The sequence below is a fragment of the Solea solea genome, chromosome 3 (assembly GCF_958295425.1).
Source record: "Solea solea chromosome 3, fSolSol10.1, whole genome shotgun sequence".
In the NCBI taxonomy this organism is placed as follows: Eukaryota; Metazoa; Chordata; class Actinopteri; order Pleuronectiformes; family Soleidae; genus Solea; species Solea solea.
The window spans coordinates 5764909-5784393 of record NC_081136.1 but is presented as its reverse complement, the minus strand read 5'-3'; the positions used below and the strand labels follow the sequence as shown (position 1 = coordinate 5784393).

The window sequence follows — 19485 nt, the reverse complement described above, 5'->3', positions numbered from 1 at the left end:
TCCAATATTTGGGATGCCCAAGGAATAAATCTTAATGACTTGTCCATATTAGTTTCCTGATAAGATAAGGCAACCATGTAATTCGATACAGACAATTTTAGACAGTTATGGTGGATTGTAATTCCGAATAATTTTCGTAATGTCACACTTTTTCCCTCAGGTGCCAACTTAACTTAAGATTTTAGATGTTTTTCTTTCACCCAATGTAACTGCAAAAACGTTCATTCAGAAAATCACATTTGTAAAGAAAACAAAAATGTAAACATGAGTTGAGGCGGCTTCATTAACATAATTAACGACTAAAATGAAAGGTAACATAAAAAAAGTGTATTTATCTTCTTAAGAACAACTACTAAGAATTGACTATGACATTGTTTTATCTAAAATTCCTGAACAGTAAGTTGTCACACGTGACACGTCGCACATGGGCAGAACAAATTGGGCTTGTTGTTGCACACGTGTTAGTTGTAACATTGATAATGGCAGTGTTCAGTTCATGTCGTCAGGACAGTGTGACAGTGACCTAGCATGCACTCTGAAATGAAACTAGCCATCATTACTTTCATTGACCTGAGCTTCTCCCACCGTGACCTGAAAAAATGTTTGCCATTAAAAAGGGGCCTATTACTTCATATCACCACTGCCAGGCAATTGAAATCCTTTGTAAGCTCACATAACATCAAGTCAAAGAAACATTTTTTGCTTTTTCTGAAGACAAAAACGTGTCACTGTGACCTGGAACATCTGCACACACGCAGACACACGGCTGGAGAGGCACTTTGTCAAATGTTTGGCTGGCATTTCAAGCTGGCTCCATCACTCTGGTAGCACAGTGGAACACAATGCAAGTCGGCGTAATGGAGCAGAGCGGGACACAATGTATCCTCACACTGAGCCTGGGCAATTAAAGTGACTGTGCAGACAGACAGATGGCCGTGTCACAACAAGTGATTGACTGAACCAGGTTAGCCATCCGCTCCCTCCAGTTGCCCAGGGATTCAAGCTACGTGCGGAAAGTAAATGGAGCACCTGGCTCAGGCATGATGTCGCGCAGAATTGTCAGGACGGTATCTCCGCATGACGGCACTTGCCCGTTTGTTATTTCTTAGGTCGCAGTGACACCCAGTGTGGTGTTGTTTTTGCCTGCTCGTGTGCTGCTGAGTGAAAAATCTGACTTTTCCCACACGATAATGCTGCAGGTTGTTTTAGCTCAAGTCTGGTTTGTAAGCACAGCTAGGTGTTGTCAGTATGGATTAGTAAATAACGATTATGATCATATTACTATTATTATTTTCTTGATTAATGGAGTACTTGCTTTGTCCATAAAATGTCAGAAAATTTGGAAAATATTGATCAGATCTGGAAATCATGATGTTCCCAAATGTCTTGTTTTGCCCACAAATCAAAATGATTCGGTTTTTATGATTTCTTTGTTAGATGGAGCTAAGAGACCAGAAAATATTATATTCACGTTAGAAGCTAAAAAATTAGAAAGTTAGTTTAAATTATATAAAACACTGATTAATCGATTCCTAAAATATGCATTTTATAGTCATTTAGCCGAATAATCCTTGAGCCCTATTATGTATGTATGTTATGTTTCATAAGTAAGCTTAATATTACACTTGTTTTATATCTAGTAATATCCCAATATACAAGACATATCGGGATATAAAGCTGCACACAGGTCGTTTCGCTGAGCTCATGAAAAGTTTTCTTTTGAGATGTTTGTGCTTGTCAAAAGGAGAGTGGCAATACACTGTAAATACCCTTTAAATTAAAAATATCTACCGTTTATGGTCTGTATTACATGCCTAAAATAAGGATATTAACATTGAAAAGTGTTAAGTGACTTTTTAAAATATAATTTTGTCCATTCAGTGTATCTTTTATTATAATATATGTAATATTTAGTGTATTTTACAAATGTATTCAATATAAATGACGATTACCAATGCGACAGCCTTTAAAACCGGGAAAAGTCATCACAGTTACATTATCACGATATGGTGACATGATATTGATATATTGCTCAGCCCCAGTGTCTGTGGGTGGACGATGGATGCCATATTTCACCACCTGCTGCACCTGTTCTCTCTCTCACAGTGTATCTCCCTGGCATCTGGCACTCACATACACTTTGACGAGTCGAGGTGTCCTAGGCCTTTTATCCTCCAAACACACTGATAAATCTCGTCGGTTTGTACTCGGGCCTTTCCTCTGGAGCTCAGTGGTGGCCGTGTTGTAAGCAGGGTCTCTGGTGTTGTAGCCCATTAATCCTTCAGACATTCGACAAGGGAGGAAAAGGAAAATGATGTTCGGAACGATTCACACACACCGCCAAACTGCTGAAAATGTAACTTGAGACAACACTTCCCACAATAGTCATCTAGATTTAGACTTGATATGATAATTTACTTATTTTTGTCCTCACCTGAAATTGAATACACCACAAAGTGATCTGAATAGAGGGTTTACGCTGTACTTTTACCATTAAGTGTATTTGGTGAGGCTCCTTTTGTGCCTACAGCAGTTATATAAATAAATATTTTAAATTAAATAGCACAGAATAATATTAAAATAGGTTAATTTGTTTAACTAACATGTTGAATATGATCTAAATTTAGTCAAACCATCGTATTTGAGAAGTCGACCAATACAGTTTTTTTCTAAGTCCGGTACTGATGCCAATTTGTTTTAGAAATCAGGGCAATTGTTATGTCCATAGGCTAATGATGTCTGCAATCCAATTATATACAGTATTTTCAGTAAAACATAATATACAAACTACACATTAAATGAATGAAACAGGCAAAAAAAACTAAACAAAACACTTTTGGATAAAAGCAGTGAAATTAACACATTTCTCAAAACAACAAAAGCATCATTTGTCACAATTGGCCAATTAATAAATGGGAAAAAACGGCCTGAATCTACCTCTAGCTGGAACCGTTAAACATCTTGTGTATTAGGTTAAACATTGAGTATTGAGTAAACGATTAGTCTGTTGGAAAAAACAATCAAGGGTTGCTTGATTTATTTGATATATTTTTTTAAATGTTTAAGGATAATGGGTAATGTGGGTAAATACCTCATTAAGCCACTAATCAATGATTGATTATTATCATTTTATTTTTATGGATAGCTGTTGTCAGTGGGAAACTCAGTGGCAGTTGCAGCAGTTTAGCGATGTAGCTGTCCTGTTGTTTTACAGATAATGTGGGGGGGTAAGAGGTGAGTCCATGGGGCAGAAGAGTTCAGGTTGGTTATTAAAGGTGTGTGTTTGGGTGATGAGAGGATTTACTCTTATGTCTTTGTCCCAAATCGTCCCCGTGGCACCCAAGTTCAGGGCTCCAAGTCTTATTGACGAGGGAGCGGATATTTAAAGCCCACAAAGGGGATGGGGGTAGAGGGAGAGTCGGCAGTGGGCGGCTCCTAAATGTCGGCGACACCTGTCAAGTGTCATAACTCCTCTCTCTCTCTCTCTCTCTCTCTCTCTCTCTCCGTCCTGTCACTTTATTGGCTGGGGAGGAATTCAAGCCGTTTGTTGTTTACAAGAGACCCCTGATGCAACGCCATGATGTCAGAAACAGAAACAAACACGGTGGTTTGATGGTGATAAAAATAATGTTGCCGCCTCACAGCGTCAGCTCCTCAGTGGATACACAGTCAGCTGTTTTTATTATGTGTAGGCCGTATTTAATCTTTTTGAGTAGATTAAATCCCTTCCCCCTTCTTCTCCATTAGAACAGCGTGTTATACTGTGTTTCTTCCACTGCCTATCAGATGTTTTCAGGAGAGATGAGCCAACGTGATACTGCAACGAATAACCGATTCATTGGTTTAATCGGTCCTTATATATAAAATATTCGGCGTCCTTTTGCTCTTTGTAACAAAGGTTATACATTTTGGTTTAGTGGACAAAACAGGATATTTGATGTTTGGTAAACAGCAGACCAAATAACTAACCAATTAATTGAGAAAATGATTGACAGATTAATCAAATGACTAAATGGCAATTATCGGCCAATTAGGGCCGCGACCAACAATTATTTTCATAATAATCGGTCTACCTCTAGTTAAAACCATTAAATGTTTTGTGTATTAGTTTATACAATGACATATATATGTCGATTATGAAAGAGTGTTGCAGACACTAAATCCTAGATTTCACACGAATGCTTAACACAGACTGTAAAAATGTGTCCCAGGAAACATACGGTAAACATGTCAGTGAACCAGTCTCTTCACCGGCTGTATTCATAAAAAGTGAAGACGGTAGATAGCTGTTGTGTCCTGGGATGACAGAGCATCTTGTCGTGTCCTGAAAGATCCTGAGAATTGGTTCACTGCCAACTGTTCACCGCCAAATGTAGGCTAACATTTTCTAAGGGGGTGATTTATAATCATTGTATTTATAGATTTACCTTCGGAAACTATTATCTGCATGTGCACGTTTACGATCATAACTCGGTCCAAGTTTAAATGTGTGTGTCCTTGCGCATCACAAACATAGTGACCTTAAAAATAAAAGAAGACCACAGTGTTTTTATGTGACGGCTGTTATTGTGGACTCTGCTTGAGCATGTGAGCCCGTGATTTGTTTATGTGGCACCCGTGTGTGCGTGTGCCAAACAGGTGTGTGACAGAGGTGGCTGTGGCCGACAGGTGGAACGGGAGTCAATCACGTTCACGTCAAGTATTTTTACACTGTCGGTGAGACATAAATAGCTGTTTTATATTATAGTTAGAGACACAATTTGTACAAATACCAGCTGTGGTGTTTTAGTCGCGTTACAGCACAATCTAACATTGTGTTGTCTGAGTATTAAAAAAAAAACAGTAGAAGGTGATAGAAAAGCGTATCATCTGGGCTTTAAATTAACTTAAAAGAATTAAGTTTTGTTCTTAATGTCTTGGACCAGATGTCTCAAACTTGCGGCCTGCAAACCACATGCGGCTAACCACTTAATATCAACTTACACTTTTACTTTGAAAATCAGTGAAATATTGTCACAAATATAACGAAATACTGTGATTTAATTTTCATCCCATATCACATACTGTACAGAGGCTTTTTCTACACACAGTTGATGATTTCTTTAAGATCCTAATACACAGTAACATATACAGTATTTGCCATTGTATTAGTAATGGGGGGGGGGGGGGGGGGGCTCAAAACGTGAGCATAAAACTAGAGAGAGAATCAAGTGCTGGAAGACAAATCACCAGTCACCACACTTTACCTAATTAGATCCACTGTTTTTGACAGAAGGTGCAAATTAGTGAAGTCAGCTAATGTAGAGTTTTCTAAATAAATCGACTCAGTGAGAGAACAGTGTGCAAATCTGTCAGGTGTAAATTAGAGTCACAATTCTTCATCTAATTAAGAAGCGTGAGGTCTGATGTTTTATTTCTGTGTTAAAGGTTATACAGACTCTATTTGAAGAGCATGTGTGTTCACACTGTGTGTGTGTGTGTGTGTCGGACTAACACAACGTAGGGCACAATGTGGAAGCCATTTTGTGTCTGCGCACAGTGGTAGGGGTGGGAATCACCAGGGACACCACAATACGATGTTATTGTCACAATATTGCAAAAATACTGAGTATTTGTGAGATCATATATTGCGATACACTCGCGCAACAGCTCTCGTGAGAGTGAGCACTTGGCACCCTCTAGTGGACTGAAATGTCATTGGATCTTTTTTAATGCTAATCCACAAAAGGTAAAATTTTATGTAAAATGTGATACTTGTCTCTAAAGCGATATATCTTCACGCAAAATATCTCAATATTTCACTGTATCAATTTCAAGTATCGTAGTATGATAAGTTCTAGACGTGACATCACCTCAGAGTTAACCGTGTTACCGTTGAGAAGTCGGGGAAAAACATGGACACTTACGTATCTCACGCTAGCCAATTTAAGCAATATTGGTGGATAATAGCGATGTTCGCAGATAAAAGTTGAACAATACGACTGATTTACTGTGAAACAAATAAGACAGAAGTGTAATGAACAGTAAAAGTAGCAATTTATATTATTGATGCGAGTGTCAGACGTTTTGGAATCCGATGTCAGGGTTTGTGAGGTTGCTCCGACTTTCTTTAGGTGGAAATACGAATTTTGGGGGCGTTTTCTTTTTATGAAATGATTGAACCAATAAAACATATTTAAGCAATTCTTGTTAAAACCATTTTTATTCACCATTATCCAAAGCAAATACTTTTGTTATGTTCACAGCCGTTATTTCAGTTTTAGTCAAAGTTCAGGACACATTTTCCCAACCAAAAGTGATGTAGTACTAATATTATACTTTATTACTTCTACTTGTAATAACAATAGTAATTTTTTTTTATAAAAATAGATGTGACAGGCATTTTTCCAAAGACATTTTGCATACGTTTTAATTATTTTTTTATTAAATTATTTCTTAAAATTTCTTACAACAAAAGTGACAAAATTGGTACCCACCTTGCGTCACAGTTTAGGTCAGTGGAGCCTGTTTTGTTTATTAAACACTACTTTTCTGGTTGTTTGTTTCTTTTCTAAGCCTGTGATCATTCTGCCCTTATGACCTTCGAATGTAGAAATAGGTTTATTTTAAGGCGATGGAAACCAAAGCCTTTTATTTTAAAGTGATTTTACTCTTTCCCAAACATACTTATGGTTATTTGATTTGATTTCTACCCCTAGGATCTTCCCTGTATTGTATATTATTGTTAAAAGTGAAGGACATGTATTGTATATTGCTTGCCTTTTGTAAGTAACGTCATCACACAACAGTATTTATATCCGTCTAATGGTTTTAGTGTCGCCGTCTTTGCTCTGCGGGGATAAAATCTGAAGTGCAGGTTTGGGTCAGGTCTGTTCATAAAGTAAATCCTGCTCGTGGTTTCCCCTCTGAGGTTGACAGCAGTAATTCCAGTCCTGGTTGCGTCAGCTTTTTTGACAGACAGTCGAGCTCGTTGACATTATGAGGAGCCTGTTTCAATGTGTATGGGAACAGGAACATGTGTGTGCATGTGCATGTGAGCTGTATGGAGGCTCCGCAGCCCTGATTCCCCCCCCCCCCCTCCTTGGGGAGGCACAGTCATGACAGGCATTCAGCTGGTCTACCGTGACCTCATTTTACAAGAAGGACCAGTAAAAGAAATAGAGTCTGAGCTTAGCCGAGCTGAGCCGGGCTAGACTGACAGGTGTGGACAGACAGAGGAGGCTGGAGAGTGACTTCATGCCGCTGGACTTTGTAAATCACCACAGGCATTAAAACTAACCCAGGGGGTGAGATAATAGAGCTGTACAAAGGCAGGGCAGTAAAAAAATAATACCTCCTCTGACTGTCACAGGTATGACACTTAATTGTTTTTTAATGTGCTTCGCGTTTAATGAATTTGGGATTATGCCTCCATCTCAAGCAGCGATTCTCAAAGTGTGGGTCATGAGGGTACTGCAGGTGGACCGCAAGAGGTCTGGAAATTAAGCAAATGGAACAGATTTCAATCTTGAATTTTGCCATTAAGCTTTAAATAATTGTAAAATGTTAAGTCTTCATTTCAAAACTCACTTTAATGAGTCTTAGTATTTGTTTCTCAAGGAAAACGGCTTTCAACCACAATCTTGCATGTATATTTACCGAATCTAAAGTGGATTCAAACTAAGCTTAAGACTAATAGTTAATGATTTATTTAACCTTTTCAAGGCACTCAGTGTAGTTTTCAAGTTTAATTGATGTGGTGGTATTTAGAGGCCTAAGTTTGGAATAAATAGATTATGCAATGTTTTTGTGGATTTTGAGGATTTCTTTTTCCATCTGTAGCTTCGATCCGATCTCCTTTGATGTTGGCAATGTTTCACTCTTCTCGTGTTTCCAACACTTTCTCTGGTTCATTATTTTTTATGTGGTCATTTTCTCCTGTCCATTCCTCCTCCTCCTCTTCTGTCCGTCTTGGACACTTTACAGTTCACCTCAGGAATCCTGCCTTCTCAGCTGTTCGGTGGTGTCCCATAGCAAACCGATTTAGCCTCAGCCACCGCCCTCTTTTTGCCCTCCCACCTCAGTTTTTTCTCCTCCTCCTCATCTCCTTAATTTAGCCCCCACTCCTCCTCCTCCTCCTACAGCTCCTCTGCCTCCTTCACACACCTTCTCCTCTCCGGCTTGGCCTGGTGGCCTCTGTGCACTGGATTAGGAGTCTGTCTAAATTTGGTCATGCGTGGCAAAGGAGACGAGCACCTGCTGGGTTGTCGGCTGGCCGGACAGGCGGCCTCGTCTTCTCTCTAAAGCCTTACATCAAATTACACCAGAGCCTGGGCATTCCTGTCACTCCTCTCACTTCTCCACTCCACTGCCACTCTCTGTCGTTCTACCAGCCGCTTTTTTTTGGCCTTCAAAAATAGAAAATCACAGTGTTTTAACAGTAATGACAATGGGTAATTTAGCCAACTGCTTAAGAGGAACCATTTGGATCTTTTAAACCAAAATAGCAAACATTGAATATGAAAGTGTACAAATAAAAGTCCTTCATCACACTTTTAGCTAAAATTACTTTATATTAACTTAAAATAGAATTTAGTTGTTTATTATTACTCAGCAAGGTAGCATGTAGCAAAGTTAATTTAATTTAAAATGTTAAGCCGCAATAACTCTGTTTCTAAAAAGATATATCTAGTTATTACAGTTGTTAGTTACCTAATGTAAAGTCATGCCAAAGTGGTGTAAAATAATCAAATTAACCTAAAATTCTAGTATAAAGTAGTGTAAAATAAAAACAGCAATAATAGAAGTACATTTTTTGTGTGGAATTGTGTAATACTTTTTGTATTACAGTTACATATATGGTCAGGTGGAGGAATCAGGCATAGCATAGCTCCATGGTTTCTCAAACTGTGGTACGTGTAACACCAGTGGTACGCGAGCTACCTCTGGTGGTATTTGAAATACTGTTCTACTGTTTATACGGAGCTGAGGAATTTTGACCGGAGTGCATAGAAAATGAAACAAATACAAAAATAAATTAATAAATTGAATAATAGTCATTAGAATCACCATATCTCTCGCTCCATCTTAAACTAATTTCACTATATGAGTGTGTGAAATATTTGAGGAAAAGGAGGACGATGAGAGAGCAAATTATCTTATTGCGAGTAAATCTGCCTCCTGTGAAAAGTCCTGTTTACACCATAGTATTTTTATCTCTGATGATAATGATGTTACTTCGAGAGCTCAACATATTCTCCGGTGTTACTTGGTTTAAAAAGTTTGAGCTCATATCAGTCGACCTTCATCAATCACAAGGAGCAGAATGAAGAAACTCTATTTGGGTAAAGCCTGATCTTGATTCCTTAAATTGAATAGAAGTTTTATTTTCAGTCTAGTGCAAAATAAATAAATAAAATTAGATTTTCTTTCCCTACTCTCTTCTTCTGTGCTCCGTCCGTCAGTGAGTTGCACCATGTTCTTGTCGGTCTGTCTCTGGTGCTTTGCTTCCTCCGTCCACCATATACGTCATACTCGAGTGCAGATGTCAGACATGGAAGCTCACGCAGTTTCACCCACACACCCACATGCTGTTCGTGGACATGTACATTCTCTACCTTGCTTAATGTCTTCTGCTGTAATGTAAAATTAATGCTGTCACCCACTGAGCACAAGCCCTGTTTCACTGCTAATTTATACATCCCATTCTCTCTTTCTCTGTGTGTGTGTGTGTGTGCTCAGACTCTGCCTCCACCCACACCATCATCTGTAGTTAGTTATTCAGCTCATGTACTTATTCTGCTTCTACACCCACACACTCCAAACCCTGGCAAAGTTTTGGCTCCACAGTAGCAGCCCACAAACACACTCAAGTTTGAACGCGACACATGTCCAACGTTTGACACTAAAACACAACAAAAGCTCCTCAAAATAACCACTCGACAGCGACTGATTGATTGGATTGATGGAACCGACTCAACTGTCCCCGGCTGACGTACACGACTGCTTCCATTAGGCAATTTTCCAGCCCGGAGAAAAGCAAGCACTCAGCGGCTGAGAGCCATTTACATCACTGTCTGCATTCTGCCCATTACGCACAACAGCAGCAGCAGCAGCAGCAGCAGCAGCATCAACTAATGAAGAGTTTAGTTTCAAAAACGAGATCTCTGGCTTTTTCAGGAAAAAGTAGAACCTACTCGCACAAAATGCTTACACGCTGGACTCGTAACATAGATTCTGTAAAGCTTATATTACCAGTGTTTTGGTTAACAATTTGGTTAACTTCCTGGTGGAAAATGCATTGTGATTAGTAAATAATTTACCTCATACCAGCCTTTTTATCTCCCTGTACACTTCCTGGCTGATGCCTGTTAGCATCTTTCTATATAACTTGCACACAAATAGGTTTCAATGTTGACGCAGTAGATTTTAACAAGTGGTGGAGAACTTCTAGAACATGCATTCTGATGTGTCATTTATTCACTTCTTTATTCTTGTCCTTGCTCTTGACAATGTCTTTTGGCTAACTTTAGGGCCGTTACTGCTGTTAGCTCCATCTATCTCCATAACTTGCGTACAAATAGGTATAAATGTTGCTAAAGTAGATACCACAATAACCTATAGCGATAGACATGATTGGCGAGCAGCGATGTGAAAAAATCGTACTTAACGACGAAACTGTATTGTGTTGTGTCCACAAACTTTTAAGTATTCGTTATTTTAATGATTTCTCTGTTATATGGACCAAAGAAACCAGAACATATTCATTCACACATTTAAAAAGCTAAAAAAAAATCATTAAGCTTGTTTTAATTATGGAAAAACAAACAAAACCAGTCTAATCAATGGTTGACGGGTAATTGAGTAGTTGCTGCCCTAGAATAAACTTAAGTAACTAACAGTTTGAGGCAGGAGTCAGTTTGAGTTTTAGTACAGAATCAACAGCAGCTGTGGCACTGACATAAATGTCAAACCGTATATGTGCGCGCTCTCCCTGTCAGCAGCTACTGTATTAACAAGGTCACTAAGTGAAGTGGACAGCAAAGGCCTCGCTAAGCAGTTTTCCCTCTGCTCTCTTCAGGGAAACGCTGTACTCCCTCTCCGTCTGTCTGTGTGTGTGTGTGTGGCAGGTGAAGTTATGGTTCTCGCTGTCAGTATCTGTGAATGTCACAATGAGAGATGTCTCACAGTGTGACCTCCATCTCTTTTTTTTCTATCTCCGTCTTCAGACCTTCACAGCTTGGTGCAACTCCCACTTGAGGAAGGCCGGGACACAGATCGAGAACATTGAGGAGGATTTCAGAAATGGCCTCAAACTCATGCTGCTGCTGGAGGTCATATCAGGTACATACACACATATCGTATGTTTTTAACTATAATTTCGGCAAAATTCATCGTATCTCCTGGAAACTCAGTCAGGTAGCATTTTCAGCACGTCCTGATGTGTACCCCAAAGTTTGGTTAGTTTTTTCGTGAATGACAAGATCATCAAAAATCGCACTCAAATAGTATTAGAAAGAAAAAGAAAGTCAGTCATGTTGTGGGCTGTTTATTTCTTCTTTATGCTGTGGGGGTTTTGTTGGAACTGTAAATTAAACGTAAAGGTTTATATGAGCAGGGAAATAAATGTTTATTTTTAATTTGTTTTGTTTTATTTTAACTAGTAAAGAAATTTGAATTTTGTTGAATCAATACATATTTTTGAATCAATAAAAAGGTCAAAATGTGTTCTTTGAGTGAGTGGATAATACTTATGTATTCATTTAAATATGTAGTTTTGGATATGTGTTCTCATATGTTGTGTAGTTGAATGTTTTTGTGTATAGATTAAAGTCAATCATAGTTCCACCCGTCTTCCAGGTGAGAGGCTGCCCAAACCCGACAAAGGCAAGATGCGTTTCCACAAGATCGCCAACGTGAACAAAGCCCTGGACTTCATCTGCAGCAAGGGCGTCAAGCTGGTGTCCATCGGTGCCGAGGGTGAGCGTCGCCCCTTTCTGTTCCCCCCTCCGCTGCCCATCCTAATTTTTCCTTTTATTAATAGACCATCAATCACATAGTATCTGCTTTTCTACTGACGCTCACAGCGTCGGGAGAATTTCAAGGAGCTGAAAGTGACACGAAAGTGACACGAAAGGAAACTGAACATCATCCAAGTGTTTCAATTTACCCCGAGTGATCACGTATTAAAATAACGCATGTTATTTTGTCGACGAGGCAGAAATAAGCGACGATAAAAGTGTCCAAATGAATGAATATGAGCGTTTAAAGGTTCCAGTGTGCCAAACTTTGGTCGTCGTCGTTGTTTTTAATAGGATAATGATACAGTGACAGTGAGACTCGCAGAGATAATTACTGTGAACAACAAATTGCTATGTAAATCACACTTTGTTTTTAAACTCAAAGGATAAACAGGGTTAAAGCCATTGTTTGGACAGAGAACATTAAATCTCGCCGAGAGCAGAGAGAGAGAGAGAGAGAGAGCAGTCACATTAGTTCACAGTGAGGAGAATTCAAGTCTCACAAAAATTCACCAATTGCAGCCAAGTTTTTGTGTTGTTTTTTTTTGTCTTGTGAGCCTTCAGGCAGAGGAAAATTCAATTTGTCTCGACTGCAGTGGCTTCAAACGGTACATGATTAAAGTCTGACCTTGTAGGGAGTCATGAGTCAACGGCCTGATTTTAGTCTGTACTTACATCTGTACTTAGATGTATTGATCACTGACGTACGTGTGTGTGTTTTACAGAAATTGTTGACGGTAATGTGAAGATGACCCTGGGTATGATCTGGACCATCATCCTGCGCTTTGCCATCCAGGACATTTCTGTGGAAGGTGTGTGTGTTTACAATAACTTTGTGTTCATTTACAGTTTACCAAATTACATTTAGTTATTTACACTTTTCTCATCTGCTTTTAGTCTATTGGGGAAAGTTAAGACCTTCCAAACTTAAATTTGACACTAAGTTTTAGCCTCAACACATATTTAATGCTTTTATAGTCATTACTGTGCTTGTCAAATTTAGCAAAAACATGAAAATATACCTTTTTCCCCCCCGGTTAATTCATCAGGTGAAGTGAAGTTAAAGTATTTTATGATACTGTTGTTTTACGTGAACATAGATCCTGAGAAGTTTCTCGTTGCCCTTTAAATGTCACGTTCAAAAAAGTGTGACGTGGTCACGGCTGGAAAACACAACTCTGTTTAGGTGTTTGCAGATGTTAGAGCCGTGAATCTGAATGAACCTCAGAAGATGGCACTTGAGTCTATTTTGGTTTCTTCCACATGATCTAAGCGCTCGTGATTCACACAAGATGATAAACACACTTTTACTCTCCATGTCTTGTCACATGAGCACAAATGGAGGCCCAATTTATGCCTATTAATAATGTGGGTAAAAACACACAAAAAACACTTTACTGTGATGTGTTGTGTTATTTAAGTTAAGTTATTTTAGTCCTTACTCTAACTCACTCCCCTGATCTTCACCTGCACCTCGCGCCATTGCATTCAAGGCACGATAAATCTCTGTTTATAGACCTCAGACCTTCCTCTTCACTCCGCTGACCCTCACCTTCAAGTCATCTTCACTCAGTCTGTCTTTATTGTCGCCGCTCGTCAGTGACGTCTGCCGTGATATACCTCCACTCCCTTTACTGCCGACCTACTTCTAACCTCTGATGATTCATCATTCCTGTGCTGCTGCTGCTGCTGCTGCAGGAGAGAATCTGTAAACCACCAAGTCAACCAAATGATTTTTGCCTCCGTCACAAACCACTTCCCCCCCGCCCCCCCCCCCCGCCATATTCATCATCCCTTCTTTTTCTCCTCAAAACAATGCCACTTACTCACTCACTCACTCTTTTACTCTTGTTTCTTTTGCCTTCTGCAGAGACTTCTGCCAAGGAGGGTCTGCTGCTGTGGTGCCAGAGGAAGACTGCCCCCTACAGGAACGTCAACGTGCAGAACTTCCACATCAGGTGGGTGTGCAGCGCCGCACTGTGGCATTCATTCAAAACTGCAACCATTTATCTACTGTTAAGGCTTTTACCACATTTCCCATCAAATGACTTCTGCTTCCTCCTCCTTTGATTATTGCCTGCTTTCCTTTTCCTCCTCTTCCTCTTTCTCTTTCTCTTGCGGTGGCCCAGTTGGAAGGATGGCCTGGCTCTGTGTGCCCTCATCCACAGACACAGACCTGACCTTATTGACTACTCCAAACTGAGAAAGGTGCCCTGTCCCCTTTTTCTGTCTTTTTTCTTGTCTTCAGTGTTAGTCCTCTGCGTCCCTCTGTCTTTTTCTGTGCCGTTAAATGTGCCGTCGACAAATTTGCAGCAAATAATGTTGTTCCCATCTGGAGTATTAATCACATAAATATGTCAGGGACTTAACCTGAACTGGTTCTTAAAATGAGACCAAACCAGTCAGTATTCGGTATTTTAAACTGAAAAATAGTCTTTTAAAATTTTGAGTTTGAGTGTTTTGGGATCCTCAAACAATTTTGTGTAATTTTTCCAACCTTTTACTTCAGATTTATGCAGATATGGTTCTAATAAAATGCATAAAACAAAGTTTTAATGAATTCACATTTCACATCCTCTTAGAAAATTCTTTGTTTACCAATTTAAAATGATACAGATATGGCTGTACAATGTTATGTAGAAATTTGCTCCTGTAAGGCTTGATATTGTGATTTTGTTTGTTTGCCATCCTGAAAAAGTGCGTTCCCATATAGAAAGATTGGGAAACAATAGATTAGAGCACCAGTTACACGAATAAAATCAACTATAATGGCAGTTATTGCTATTGTCTAGCAAGAAAGTATTGGAAATTGTGATAATACTGATGTTGCCACTGTTATACTTGTGACAATGTTATTGAAGCTAGAAAAGACAACATTTAAGTTAAAGTTTAATGAAGCCATTCATGTTTATATTTACCATCACTACACTGTTCCTGTGATTTTATTGTTGCGAAATAGCAAACTTAATATATTTATTTTACAATCTACAAAACAAAAACCCTTTCTGAACGGATGAATAGCAAGTCTGAAGTCCTCAAATATTTTTATCCTTCTAAAGTAGAGGTGGTCTTTTCCTGTGCAGCGTTCTGACAGTTGTACTTGTTGCGTGTCTGCAGGACGACCCCATTGGTAACCTGAACACCGCCTTCGAGGTGGCCGAGAAGTTCCTGGACATCCCCAAGATGCTCGACGCTGAAGGTGAGGCCGCGAAATCTGAAACAAAAGTCGAAAAAAATGTCGTCAGACTCTGAGACAGCTGTAGGACGCGCTCGCCTCCGTGTCATCGCCACTGCAACAGAGTACTCGATAGGCAGATTATACAAGATCAAGATGTCAAATTCAATTTAAATATAAAAACAAACGTTCCCTTGTCCTCAGTTGTTTCGTCTTTGCAAAAACTGCTCCAGTTTGATTTTTTGTTTTTTTGTCCTTAGATATTGTGAACACACCCAAACCTGATGAGAAGGCCATCATGACCTACGTGTCCTGCTTCTACCACGCCTTCGCTGGAGCTGAACAGGTCAGAGAGTTATATTGTCATCAAGTTTGGCTGTTTTCTTTCAATTAATTCTAATATTTTCTTCTTATTCATGTGGATTCTTGTAGATATTTAATCATCAAACACTTACAATGACACAACAGCAGTAATGAATGAATGTGAGACATGTATTGTATATAACATTTTACCCTCATTCTTCCTCTCTCTCTCTCTCTCTCTCTCTCTCTTTCAGGCTGAGACAGCTGCCAACCGTATCTGCAAGGTTCTGGCCGTCAACCAGGAGAACGAGAAACTGATGGAGGAGTACGAGAAGCTGGCCAGCGAGGTGAGAAACCGCTGCAACCCTATCCTCCTACTCTCACTCTGTCCTAGAAAACATCCTCCTCCTCTTCCTCCTCTCTGCAAACAACACTTCAATGCTCCCTTTGTTTTTGTTTTTTTACTTCATCTCCGCTTCGCTCCAAACTTTCTCTTCCGTAACTTTACATGACGCAGTTCTAAAAATCACAGAGTCAGAGGTTTTTCATGAGCGGAAGAGCAAAGTGTCAGAGAAACAAACTGAACACTGAAGACCGATACTCTGTAAAACTTTAAGAGTTTCTTGAAGCAGTAGTTTGGATAAATAATTAAATTACAAGTTATCTTTTTCTTAAAGGTCCAGTGTGTAATATTTTAAAAGGGTTTATGTGTTTAATTCAACGCTGAAATAGGGATTGTTTTGGCAGCCTTTTTTTTTGTGTACTTAAAGCAAGGGCCTTCCTTTATGGAGTCGGCCATGTTTTTACAGAAGCCGTCGCACAAGATGGCGGATGTCGCAGGATGGTAACCCTTCTGTTACCATCCTAGATTTGGCTATGACCTCGACCCTCATGTGGAGGATAAAGCAGTAGAAGATAGATGGATGGATATCGTTAAGCGGAGAAATAGAACTTTGTGCCCATATACTTGTGATCATTTCTTTGACAAACCCTCCTAAATGTGACGTACTGGACCTTTGATTTGTGTGTAGTCATAACCAGCTTTATAGTGGCTGTAGATCGATGAAATAAACGCAGCTAAGGCCCAAATCCATATATTATGAATTAAACGCGTCCATCTATGGAATTTGAGTGTTTTTCTTTGTGCTCAGCTGCTGGAGTGGATCCGCCGCACCATGCCCTGGCTGGAGAACCGCGTGGCCGAGCAGACCATGCGCGCCATGCAGCAGAAGCTGGAGGATTTCCGTGACTACCGCCGCATCCACAAGCCGCCACGCGTGCAGGAGAAATGTCAGCTGGAGATCAACTTCAACACCCTGCAGACCAAGCTGAGGCTCAGCAACAGGCCCGCCTTCATGCCCTCTGAGGGCAAGATGGTGTCGGTGAGTCGCACAGATTAGGGATTATGGGATGGGATGTCAAATTATAGGTATTAACTTGATTTCCTGAACAGACAAAATCAGTTTTAGTGGTTAAAAAAAAAGTGAATTCAGTTTATTTGCCAAATAACATTTTTAGTTTTGTGAAGCACTGTACGTTCAGATTATCAGCTGCACTGTTCTAATCTGATTAACAGATCAGATTTGAAGGTTCAGTCTGAGCGTCAACCTCCACTGTAGCGGTGTAGTCTGTTTGATACAAAGGTAGACGCCACATAACCACTTAAAAATGCTGCTTTTTATGACAGAACTTTTACTCAAACATTTTTGCAAAATAAAAGTCATTAGCTATAATAAAATAGATCATTTTTGTAGATAATTGTGATGCACTTGACACATTTTTCCCATTGCGCTGAAGAAAAAAGACCTACTATCTGAAAAATAGACGTCTAAGATGTGCAAAGTCTTCCAGAAAAATTAGAAATTAAAAAATTCCAAATAAGAGGCTTGAAATAAAAGAAAAAATTGTTTTTTAATTGAGGTGGAATGCAAACAGAAGCTTGAGAGCTGGAGTGCTTCCTCTCCTCAGTTCAACACAGTAATGATTAAACCTCCTCCTCCTCCTCCTCCAGGATATCGCCAACGCCTGGAAGGGTCTGGAGCAGGTGGAGAAGGGCTACGAGGAGTGGCTGCTGACAGAGATCCGTCGTCTGGAGAGACTCGACCACTTGGCTGAGAAGTTCAAGCAGAAGTGTTCGATGCACGAGACCTGGACTGCAGGTACAAACACAGAAACAAAGGCAAGACGGCAAGAGTTATGAACTCATTTATGTGGATAATTAAAAGGAAAAAAAACAAAACCCTAAACGAGGCTTAGAAAAAGGAAGATTAATCCCGCTGAAGAGGATCAGTTTAAAAGTGGAAACACCTGTGTGTTTCAGGTAAGGAGGAGCTGCTGTCCCAGAAGGACTACGAGTCGGCCTCTCTGATGGAGATCAGAGCTCTGATGAGGAAGCACGAGGCCTTCGAGAGCGACCTCGCCGCTCACCAGGACAGAGTGGAGCAGATCGCTGCCATCGCCCAGGAACTCAAGTAAGACGCACCGGGAATTCAGATGGAAAACCTTAACTCTAGAACTAGATTCTAAATCTACTTTACACACATAGGTACGGCGGAGTGAGCGCGTTTGCTCTGTGACAAACACCTGTTGCCTTTTCGCTGCGGTTAAATGTCTGATCATGGCGATCAGATAAGACTAAAATATGTCGCACACATTCATTAAAGATAACAGCCGGACTGTGGAAAGACTGAGTGTATAATAAACGTGGCACGCACAGCACCTCGCGTTTCTCCTCTGTATTTGAAGATTTTGAGATTAAAAATGATCAAATTTAATGGAATTATATAAATTCAGATAGTTTTTTTTTTATATAATCCTGATTCAACACATTCCCACTGGTGGAAAAAAAACAGTTTAAACCCAGGATTTAATGGGTTTCTGACCAGCGTGAATGGGCTTTAACTTTGAAATCAGAGTGAAAGGAGAATAATTGCAGTGGAGCAGGAGGAGGAACTGTAGAAAACACCGAAAATGTTCTTCTATTGAAGGCAACAAAAAAAGTCAGACTTGGAAGAGTTTCAGGAGGCTAATGGTGGAGCTGAGAGAACAAAAGGAGCAGAAGACGAGTGAAAAGCATATTAATGTGAGGACGAGGAGATGAAAAGGGAGCAGAAACGTCTGATCTCCTCATCGACGAGAGTTTAGAGACGGAGACGATCCCTTTGATGCTTTATCAAGTACCTGAAGCTGAAACATGACGTCATGAAAAGTTAAAAAAAAGTTGTTAGTCGAGCTCGCAACATCACAACGTTTGCCCTGACAGAAGAGGCTTTTTTTTGTTTGTGAAACAGCTGTAAATTTCAGAAATTCAACCTTTTCTCTGTATCATATCACACAGTTGGGGAATCGTGACTGGAGGCCGTGATATGGATATTAGGTTATCTGTGTTTTCAGCTTCTAAAATGTGAATATTTTCTGGTTTCTTTGCTCTTCATGACAAAGAAATCATTAAAACTGAATAATGTTGAACATCTGAGAAACATCATTTCCAGACATTTTGTGAAGCAAACAATTCGATCGATCGATTATTTGAGAAAATATTCGTTACTGACAGAAGATTTTCAGATTTTTTTAAATTTTGCCCGAGCATTGGTTGTTAATCAATCTCTGGCGTTGCCTCCAGTGAGCTGGATTACCACGATGCTGCCTCAGTCAACTCTCGCTGTCAGGGCATCTGTGACCAGTGGGACAACCTGGGCACTCTGACCCAGAAGAGGAGGGACGCACTGGAGGTGAGACAGCGACATGTGTCCACTTATGTCCATTCATCAGTAAATAACGAGGCAGATTTACTGGATGTTGATTGTTTTTCTTTACATTTTGTCTTTGTTGTGTGCAGCGCGTGGAGAAACTGTGGGAAACTATCGACCAGCTGTATCTGGAGTTTGCCAAGAGGGCGGCGCCCTTCAACAACTGGATGGACGGAGCCATGGAGGACCTGCAGGACATGTTCATCGTTCACAGCATCGAGGAGATCCAGGTACAAACTCTTAAGTATGGGGTCAAATT

At 39.9% G+C, this 19485-nt stretch overlaps 1 protein-coding gene across 1 annotated transcript in view; it reads left to right on the top strand.

The window, feature by feature from the left end:
- The window catches only part of actn3b (actinin alpha 3b), a 30570-nt gene that overhangs the window by 6331 nt on the left and 4754 nt on the right, over positions 1-19485 (top strand). The window contains exons 2-14 of the mRNA XM_058625980.1: positions 11208-11322; positions 11839-11958; positions 12725-12811; positions 13870-13957; positions 14129-14207; positions 15117-15198; positions 15435-15520; positions 15732-15824; positions 16629-16859; positions 17489-17636; positions 17798-17948; positions 19100-19208; positions 19316-19456. Of these exons, the coding sequence (XP_058481963.1) occupies positions 11208-11322; positions 11839-11958; positions 12725-12811; positions 13870-13957; positions 14129-14207; positions 15117-15198; positions 15435-15520; positions 15732-15824; positions 16629-16859; positions 17489-17636; positions 17798-17948; positions 19100-19208; positions 19316-19456 (1530 nt within the window). The remainder of the gene's footprint in view (positions 1-11207; positions 11323-11838; positions 11959-12724; positions 12812-13869; positions 13958-14128; positions 14208-15116; positions 15199-15434; positions 15521-15731; positions 15825-16628; positions 16860-17488; positions 17637-17797; positions 17949-19099; positions 19209-19315; positions 19457-19485) is intronic.